The 9,583-nt window shown below is 57.4% G+C and overlaps 2 protein-coding genes across 2 annotated transcripts; both read left to right on the forward strand.

Annotated features, from left to right (window-relative positions):
* LOC106112247 (nucleoplasmin-like) lies at window positions 1–1,206 on the forward strand. The gene is made up of 5 exons (XM_013296098.1): window positions 1–64; window positions 284–366; window positions 476–595; window positions 693–786; window positions 1,121–1,206. The coding sequence occupies exons 1-5, from the start codon at window positions 1–3 to the stop codon at window positions 1,204–1,206; spliced, it is 447 nt and encodes a 148-aa protein (XP_013151552.1).
* Window positions 1,207–5,515: 4,309 nt separating this feature from the next.
* On the forward strand, window positions 5,516–8,269 carry LOC101913250 (prolactin-releasing peptide receptor-like). The gene is made up of 2 exons (XM_005233519.2): window positions 5,516–6,042; window positions 7,630–8,269. Exons 1-2 carry the CDS (start codon window positions 5,642–5,644, stop codon window positions 8,261–8,263), a joined length of 1,035 nt encoding a protein of 344 aa, XP_005233576.1. The 5' UTR covers window positions 5,516–5,641; the 3' UTR covers window positions 8,264–8,269.
* The last annotated feature ends 1,314 nt before the right edge of the window (window positions 8,270–9,583 follow it).

A 9,583-nucleotide genomic window follows, 5' to 3' on the forward strand; every position in this document is an offset into this window, starting at 1 on the left:
ATGAGCGGCTCTTCTCTCTTCTCCAGGTTGCTGTCGGAGGAGAAGCCTGTTGCTGCCCTGTGGGGTATGGAGATGCATGCCCTGGGCTGCTTTGGTGGGACCTGGTGGCAGGAGCGAGTGGGGAGGTGGTGGCTGTGCTCTCCGGGCAGCTGGGCTGGTGTGCATGGGGCATGGTTCCCCTTTCCCATCGAGTGTGTGCCCAGGAAAACCTCTGCTTTTAGCTGGCCCGAGGCTTGCTGGGGGAGCAGCTTGCATGTGCACAGATGATGCTGCACCCCTGCAGGCTGCCAGCTGAACACGGGCACCCAGAGCTGTGTGGTGAAGGAGGACGATGACTTCTTGGAGCACCTGGTCCTGCTGAGAACGGTGAGATGTGAGGCTTGCCGAGCAGCCCGTCGGAGTGAGCCTGTGCCCCAGCAGCAGGGCTGGCTGCTGGTGGGGCTCCCTGCCACGGGCTCTCTGCTTGGCTCCACAGATCTGCCTGGGGGCTGATGCCAGGGATGAGCTGCACGTGGTGGCTGTTGATTCGAAAAACACCTATGGAGACCACAAGCCAGTGACCATCGCAGCGCTGCGGACCTCGGTGCTCCCCATGGTACAGGCAACCAAACACACAGCGTGCAGCCCCTGCCCACGGGGTGATAACTTCACCCAGGTTGGGGCCGGGGTCTCTGAGCTCCGACTCTTTGCAGATCAGCCTCAAAGGTCTGGAGCTGGTCCCCCCTGTCACCTTCCTCCTCAAGTGTGGAGCTGGGCCAGTCTATCTCAGTGGGCAGCACATCACCCGTGAGTGCCACCGAGCTGCAGGGCTGGGGGCTGTGCTGGGGATGCTCCTGGGTCCTGTGGTGGCTAGTGCCCTCAACCAGGCTGCTTCCCCCTGGAGATGGAGGGATTGCCGGTCTTCGGGGTGGATTAGTGCTTGTTTGCATTTATGGGCTCGACACAGTGGTCTGTGCCAGCTTTCTGCTCTGCCTTTGGTGCCAAGGGGTGGGATGGTGCCGTGTTCCTGCTCCCAACGTGGGGTGGGATTGCTGGCTGTGTTTGCAGCTGGGGGTTTTGCCTCCCCTCAGTGGGTCAGGCCCCCCCGCTCCTGCTGCAGCCATGCATCTCCTCTCCCCAGTGGAAGATGATGCACAGTCCGAAGCCCACGAGGAAGAGCTCTCGGAGGAAGATGTAGGTGATGAGGATAATGATAGAGCATCATAGAACAGTCAGAGCTTGGTGAGGACTCTTTGGCTCTAGGAGTGGAGCTGGCACAATGGCAATGGTGGGGACACCCTGTGCCAGGAGCTGCAAATGCCTCATGCCAGATGGCACAGATCCTTGCAGGGGGATACAACCTGTCTGGGGTTTGAATATCATCCTTTGTCTCCTCTCCATTCCTACCACACTCCCATAAATGCTCTTTTTTTCCTTTTTATTGCAAAAACAGTGCGAAAGTGCAAATATCCTGGAATTAGTCTGGGCTGTGCTCTCACTTGCTGTCCTGTCCCTCCCTGCCTCCTCTTGGAAAAATATATTCTGTGTCTGCAATTACCATGATGCTGTGGGTCGTGCCGTGATGCTGTAGGTTGTGCTGCTGACCCATGGATCTGGGGGATCAGGGGTCCCACTGAGCAGTGCCTGGGGAGCTGCCTGCTGCCAGGACAGGGCTCAGGGGTGCTCTCAGCATGTCTGGAGGACAAAGGCTGCACCATGTCCCGGCTCAGGGCTTGTGTGTCCACAACAAGCTTAGCCATGTCTCTGGGGGAGGACAAGGTGCTCTGGTGCTGAGGGGCTCATGCACTCCCTGCGCAGCCCTGGCATCAATTATCCTGCGTGCTCCCTTCTAATGGTCCTTTTGTTCTGGTAGGAATTGCTCGGACCATCACCTGTTCGGATCAACAGGACAAAGTTGTGTCACTGTCTTCACAGCAGCCCAGGGAAATGCAGCCAAAAGCCGCCCAGAACAAGCAGCCATTGAAATAACGTAATTAGAACTCGTAATTGAGAAAATTGCCCAAACCCATTATATACATGATATTAGCTGGCAGTGCGGTTGACTTTAAAGGGGAGCCCTGGATCTGCAGGCAGGGCGGGCTGAGAATGGGGCCCAGGGGTCTTTTTTTATTTTCCACACTGGTAATGGAAAAGGGCACAGAGATGAGCTGATGGGCGCGCGGGGGTAAGGTTGCTGCTGTCGGGCTGTAATGGCTCGGGAGAGGCTGGAGATGGGTCTGGGTGAAACCAGCTGCCAGCCCTAACGGGCTGCAGCCTGGCAGCATGTCTGCTCGGGGATGCGAGGGGGCAGGACCACAGGGTGATCGCATGCAGCCTTCGCCCCAGGAAGGGGCTTCTCTGGCATCGCCTTGCCTGGAGCCCCCTTCCCTGCACTTGGGTTTGAGATGTGCCCTGGGATGGGGAGCAGAAAGCTGCTGCTGTGCACAGCCTCAGGGGCACCTCTCATCCTGCACTGGCAACATCTCCTGGAGGGCTTTGGCATAACCATGGCAACTGCCAGGTAATTAATAGATGGATCTCAATGTCATGGAGACAAAACAAGGACAAGGAGTGTGCCGGGCACTGGGCTGCATATGCCTGCCCAGCTGGGCACAGAGGGCCCCAGTGCAGGCTGCAGCCCCGTGGCATGTAGCTGGTGCTGTGCCCACCCAGCCGGCACCAAAATGGGTTCTGTTCCCCCTGTGGCACGGGTGTCCCTTCATCACCCTGCTGCATGGTGGTGGCACATGGCAGCCAGCATCTCCCCTGGGCAGGACAGGGTGAAGAGGCAGCCCTGAGCTCCTCACAGCGTTCGCGCACAGGATGGGTGCCAGCCTGGCGCACCGGCAGGACTGTCTGTTCCAAGTGCCTGGTGGCTTAAAGACTTTCTTTTGGGAATAATGGAGAAGAGTTTTGGCAGAGAAAGGAGATGTGAGGATGACATTTTAATGTGGAAAATGCTCCTGTTAGGTGAAAAGCTGCTGCAGAGATTCCTTCCATGCTAATTGTTCCCCAGGAGTTTGTGGGCTTTGCACAGGGCGATGGGCGCAATGGTCCTGGGCTCAGCAGCGAGGTGGTCCCAGCCCCGAGCACTCGCACCATCGCAGCCTGGCAGGGCTGGGAGCTGTTCTGGGGTGGCTTTGCTGGCTACTCGGTACTGCACATCTCCAGCTGTGCACATGTCCTCCAGATGTTCACAGTCACACCCCAAATCCCAGGGGAGCTGTATGGGATCCCCCCAGGAGCTGGGGCTTGCCCCAGGCTTTGTCGGTGCAGAAATGTTTGTGCCTTCCACTGCTCCAGGCTGGTCGCCACAGCTCCACCGGGTACATGTCACAGCCTCGCCTGCTTTTTGAGTGAGCAGATTCCAGTTAACAAATGCAGGAATGCCCTTTTAGTTTGTGCATAAATGGCCAATTATTTGATGCATGAGCACCCCATCAGCTCACCCATGAGCACCCAACTAATCGCACGGGTAGTGCAAGCCTGAGCACCAACGGAGTGCATGCATGAGCACCCCATTAGTGTCCTTGGGTGCCCATTTGGTTCTGGCATGAGCCCCCGTTATCTCAGGAGTCTGGTGCTGGCAGAAAGGGCAGGAGGAAGCCTCAGCCTGGGGATGGGGGAGGCGTTTTCCCCAAATACCTCTTAATTATTTACATTTTCTGCTGTCTACTCAGAGAAGCTTGTGTTAATTGCAATAAACTAAAATAAATAAGAATTCTCCTAGCTGAGGTTGCTTTGCCCAGTTCCCCATCCTGGTCCAAAGGGCCAGATCTAGCCTTGCTCCGGGAGCAGGGGTGGGATGCATGGCCAAGCCACACAGCTAGGCAGGGACAGGGACTGAGATCACCACGATCTCACTGCACCTCTGCAGCTGCTGAGGGGGCACTGGGGGGGGCCCGCTCCCCCCTGCCTGCCCAGCCTGCGGGAAGGTGACTGCCTTTAAATGCTGCTTGGCAGCACAGCCAAGTGCTTTGCTGCAGGTGCTTCACCTGGAAAAGCAGCCCTTCATTTAGGGATGCATGCAGGGCTGAGGACGTATCTCAGGAGGAGGCTTCTGCACACGGTAATTTATTTGTGGGGGGATTTTTACCTGCTGATGCTCAGCTGGAGCAGAACGAAGAGTCGTGTGGGGTTGGCCAGTGGGGAGGTGATTGCAGGGCTTTGGATTCAATATTTGATTGATACTCAATATCTGATATGTGGTAAGAGGGACGATTCTGAACCATCTCTTCTGCCTCTGAAAGCATCCTTTGAGGTGGGGTGCCTTGTCGACATGTGGGGTGAGGCAGGCAGGGTGCATGGAAGTTGATCTTAAAGCCCAGTTAATATAAATTCAGACTGCAGAGCTTATGGGGGACTGCTGAGACGCATTACGAAGCTGTGGCTGGGGGCAGCTCTCCCTTGGGTTCCCTTGGGGACTTCCAAAATATGCCAGGTGAGCTTCAGTCCTACTAGCTGAGATATGTGAGGGCTTAAGAATGAAATAACATCTGGTACAGAAGGAAATCAGCAGGGTGGCAAGTCCTGTGCTGGGGAAGAGCAGGAGATAGTATATGGAAATAGCCCAGGAAATTAAAGTTGGACTGCAGCGGGTGGTCAGATGATTCAGTGGGTGGGAGGGAGGCAGGGGATGTGGGAACAGCCTGGGAGAGGGGGTTGCACTGGGCAGGTGGTCCCGGGGCTCTGGCAGTGAGCACTGCGGGACGGGGACGGTGCTGCCTGCACTCCCCTGAGGCCAGGTGCCGGCTATGGGCTCCCAGCAGGACCCAGCTGCCTGTGGGGAGCAGCCCGGGCAGGCAGGGACCCGTCTTCCAGGACTGATCTAATTTTTTTCCCTGAATTTCCTTCTTGCCCCCCACCCCATTCCCTTCACAGCTGATGACATGAAACTCTGGCGTTGCTTTCAGCAGGACTGTGTCGGGGTCTACAAAAGCATCTCAGCTGAGCCCCCTGAACTGCGGCAGCGATGAAACCTGGGCTGGTGGCTGCCAGACTTGGTGCTTGAGGAGACCTGGTTAATCTCGTTAGGGGGATGGATGAGCGGGGTGCAGGCGCACGACGCTTTGAGGCAGTGCAAAAGTAGTAGAGCATCTTTATTCGTTTATCCATTAATGTCCTTTGTGATTTCCAGAAACATTAGGAGCTATTTTCTGGCTCAGCCACTGCTTCCCTTTTCTGTCTGCCAGCAGCTGCCCCTCCGTGCCGGCTGGGCTGGGGCAGAGGCAGGATTGCTGCAAGCGCTTCATTTAAAGGGGTGCTGGTGAGACCCGATTTTGGTAAGTGCCTTCCCTGCGCTCACGGTCAGCCCTGCTGCTTTTCTCCTTCTCTTCTTCCCTACCCCACGATAACCGCTGTTGAGCCTGGGGCTGTCTCCCCCTCCTGATGCAGGGCTGCGTGCCAGCATCACCCCTTTTCTGAGCCTGATTTTTCCATTTCCCTCCCCAGGAACCCGCGGGACAAAGCCACCATCCTGGGGAGCCTCCCCGGGTACCGGGCAGGGTGCTGGGCAGGAGGACAGCCACAGCAAAGCCATGACAAGGAGCAGGATGTGCCCCATAGATGCCTAAAACCCACGACCACCCAATATTGGGGTGCTGAGGCTGGTCAAGACAGGGGTTTTCTCACCTGCCTGTGGTAGACGGGCTCAGCTGCAGCCATGGAGGGGGACGGGGCCAACACCACTGTCTACAAGCTTGCCCTGCAGAACCACTCCAATGCCAGCGCGCAGTTCACCGGGGTGCAGCTCATCCAGTCCTTCAAACCCCTCATCATCCCCTGCTACGCCCTGGTTGTCCTCGTTGGCATCTTCGGCAACTACCTGCTCCTCTATGTCATCTGCAAGACCAAGAAGATGCACAACGTCACCAACTTCTTCATCGGGAACCTGGCTTTCTCTGACATGCTGATGTGTGCTACGTGCGTGCCTTTCACCCTGGCCTATGCCTTCAACCCCCAGGGTTGGGTTTTTGGGAAGTTTTTGTGCTACTTTGTCTTCTTGATGCAGCCCATGACAGTTTATGTCTCCGTCTTCACACTCATGGCCATCGCAGTGGACAGGTAAGCACCAGCAGGGTGGGTGGCTTGGGGATCCCCAGTCCCCTCAAGCTGCTGCTTGGTCAGCTTGGGGTGTTAAGTGCTGTACGCTCAAAACTGGAAAAGGAAAAATCCAGGGGATCTCTGCAGTGTCTCTGCAGCCTCCTCTTTAGCATCAGGACTCGGGCTCAGGTGGAGGAAGTGCAGTGGGGGCGTTCGGCTGGCCGCATCGGGAAATGGTGTTGCGCGGTTTCACGCCTGCCTGTACAAAGCCATCGCTACTGAAATCTGCTCCCCCGCAGCCAGATCTGTGCTCCCGGCAGGCGCTGCTCTCTCACAAGGACTCGCTGGAGTTTGCTCCTGGTTCTTCATACTTTGCCAGACAAATCTGCACTCAAATCATGCTGTGCTCTGGCCCCTGGGTGAAGAGCACTTTTGCATCCCCGAGTGCGCCTGGGCAGGGTCTGATGGGGGTGGTTTGTAAAAACTGTGTTTCCATAGAGACCTCCTCTCATAAAAGGTGCTCCAAACCTTGCAGGGATGGGTGCGACGCTGGCAGCACCAAGAGTGCCTCTCACACTCATATGCCTCTGCCCCAGGCGGGAGCGGGGCAGGACCATGATGGGAAGAGAGGGGAAAAAAGAGAAGATTAAAAAAATGAAAGATTTGAGTGGAATAGCTGAGAGAGGCTGGACTGCTGGCAGAGCTGTGCTGCTCTCGCCAGGGGCTTGAGGTGTCCCAGCAGTGCTGATGTTCTCCTTTTGCTCTTCAGCAAAGCCCTTTTTTGGGGGGTGAAAATTAATTGCTTGTTTCTCCTGCTAAAGAGGCAGCCACCAAATTACACTGTCCTCAGCACATTCATAAAACGTCATTGGGATTTATAGTAAATGGACAATTTTAGCTCAAATCCTCCAGCTCCAATGAGGGGGAGCACACGGCTGCCCCAGGCCTCTGCTGGTCTCAGGCTTCAGCACAAGCCTGCGAGCAAAGCACACGAAGAGCTGTCAGTGCTTTCCTGAACGTTGCAATATTTAATGTTGCGATAGCAAATGCTGCAATACTAAGTGGCGGGCTGTGCCAGGGGGCAGAGCACTTAGTATGCAAAAGAGCTGCATAACATCTAATTACGGTCACTGAAGGTACCTTGCTGGGAGCCCATTTAGGATCAGCCCTTGATTGTAAGGGAGATCATAAGGACTGCCACGGAGAGGAGTGGAAGATGCTCAGTGGAGGAGGAAGTAAAGGAGGAACTGCTGGCTTTTATTGTCATTCACTCAGTGCTGCCTGCGGTCCTCAAGGTGGGTCCAGAGACAGGCTGCAGGAGGGATGCTCCGTGCTCCATGCCTGGCCCCGCTTTCGAAGGTGGCAGAAGCAACCCAGTCCTTCCAGGGGCTCCATGGCAGAGCAAGGGGATGCAGTTGTCCCCCCTGTTCCCAGCCAGCCCCTTCCCAGCCCAAGGCCGTGCCCCTGCTCCTGGAGCTGGCAGGGCTCTGCCTCCCATGGCTCCAGCCCTGCCGCCAGCCACCCCTTGCCCTGGGGGCTGCTGGGGGGGGGGGGCTTGGGCTGCCGGGCTGCTCTAGGGCTCAGGCTCCCCCATTTACCTCCCTGCAGGTACTACGCCACTGTGCACCCCCTGAAGAAGCGCATCTCAGTCACCAGCTGCATCTCTGTGGTGGGGGGCATCTGGCTGCTGTCCTGCGTGCTGGTGGCCCCCGCCATCGCCCACACCTACCACGTGGAGTTTCGGCAGGAGGGCTTCGCCATCTGCGAGGAGTTCTGGATGGAGAAGGAGACGCAGCGCCTGGCCTATGCCTATGGCACCCTGATCGTCACCTACATCCTGCCCCTCTCTGCCGTCTCCCTCTCCTACATCTGCATCTCAGTGAAGCTGAGGAACCGGGTGGTCCCTGGCCACCCCACGCAGAGCCAAGCCGAGTTTGACCGTCTGAGGAAAAGAAAGATCTTCCGCCTCATTGTGCTGGTGGTGGCGGCCTTCGGGGTCTGCTGGCTCCCCATCCACGTCTTCAACATCATCCGAGACATCGACATCAACCTCATCAACAAGCACTACTTCCTCCTCATCCAGCTGCTCTGCCACTGGTTTGCCATGAGCTCCTCATGCTGCAACCCCTTCCTCTACGCCTGGCTGCACGACCGCTTCCGCGGGGAGCTCCGGAAGATGTTTGCCTGCAAGAGGAAAATCATCCCTGCCAAGAACTGTGGGGCTGTTGGCGGCATGCTCTGAGGCTGGGGTCTCGCTCCCCAGCCCCTCCACGGCCGTGTGCTTCACCCCGTGGATGGCAGGGCTCTCCTCGCTGCTGAGGGGCCGGGGATGCTGTCCTGCCTGCGGGACCAGAGGCAACCAGGGTCCTCCTGCCTGCCCAGGGGTTTGCAGCACTCGCTGCAGCATCCTTCCCTACGCCTGCCCTGCAACAGGTGCTCGGCTCCGCTCCTGGCATGCCCCGAGCAGCCTTTGCCACCATGACAGCCGCTGGCATGAGCAAAAATGCATCTGCTGCAGCTTTTCCCTGCAAGTTGCCCCAGCCACCCCCAGCTGCGCACCTGCAGCCTCACCAGTCCCAGCAAAACCCATCCCCCCCGCGAGGGTCTCAGATCTCCCCCCCAGGGCAGCACGTGTGGCCCACAGAATGTCCCCGTCCCCAGGGTTGGTTCCATGACTGGCTGCTTGGTGGGATGCCCTGGGATGCTGTGGTCCAAAGGGCTGGTGGAGCCTCGTGCTGAGGCTGCTGGGCTTTGAAGAGAGTGGGGGGACCAGAGCATTATCAGCATTGCCGGGTGGGGGGTGGGTGCTCCGGGGAGCAGGCGATGGGGTGGGATGGGGCAGCACAGCTCCTGGAGGACACAGCGCCTGGCAGGGCTGCATGCTTCGCTTTGGAACCTCACAGTGTCATTATTCTAAATTAATGAAGAAAATGGGTCTGCAGGAGTGCGAGGAAGGGGTGAAAGGCATTTCGCTGGGGTGACGGCTGTAAGTAGCTGCCTGTTTCATTAAATGAATCGTACAGCAACCATGAAAGTGATTCTCGCTTGGGTTTTGGAAATGGCATTTCTCCTGCCAGATTGTTTTTAGAGAAGCATCGGTACTTTCCCTGCAGGCTCAGGGCAGGTGAGGGGACGGAGCCACACCAGGACAGGGTAGTCTGCTCCGCAGCCCTGCACACCTGCCATGCACACCCTGCACCAGCCACCCTGCACCAGCCCCCCTCCCGCCCCCCCCAGCCTGTACCCCCAGACAAGCACCCACCTGTACGCACGGGCACTTGTAACCCTCCACAACACCCACACACGCTGCCCTGTGCATGCACAGCCCCAGGCAAGCACAAAATCACTCCCCCGTACACCCCCCCACAGCTGCACACACACGCAGCTGTACATACACGCGTGCCCATACAGACACCTCTATGGATGCACACACAGCCCCTGTCCTGTACACACACACGCCCGTTCACACACCACTGTACATATACACACACCCTGTACAGAGCTGTACATGCATACTCCTGTATGTACACCTGTGCATGCCACACACATCTGTACACCCCTT

The sequence above is a fragment of the Falco peregrinus genome, chromosome 17, assembly GCF_023634155.1.
Source record: "Falco peregrinus isolate bFalPer1 chromosome 17, bFalPer1.pri, whole genome shotgun sequence".
Lineage (NCBI taxonomy): Eukaryota > Metazoa > Chordata > Aves > Falconiformes > Falconidae > Falco > Falco peregrinus.

What these genes read in the sequence shown, in the direction of transcription:
- LOC101913250 (XM_005233519.2), top strand. Translation starts at nt 5,642, where the DNA reads ATGGAGGGGGACGGGGCCAACACCACTGTCTACAAGCTTGCCCTGCAG. An exon ending in ATGGCCATCGCAGTGGACAG is followed by an intron (nt 6,043 to 7,629) that starts GTAAGCACCAGC and finishes ACCTCCCTGCAG; the next exon opens with GTACTACGCCACTGTGCACC.
- LOC106112247 (XM_013296098.1), top strand. Translation starts at nt 1, where the DNA reads ATGAGCGGCTCTTCTCTCTTCTCCAGGTTGCTGTCGGAGGAGAAGCCT. An exon ending in GGACCTCGGTGCTCCCCATG is followed by an intron (nt 596 to 692) that starts GTACAGGCAACC and finishes GACTCTTTGCAG; the next exon opens with ATCAGCCTCAAAGGTCTGGA. An exon ending in CAGTGGGCAGCACATCACCC is followed by an intron (nt 787 to 1,120) that starts GTGAGTGCCACC and finishes TCCTCTCCCCAG; the next exon opens with TGGAAGATGATGCACAGTCC.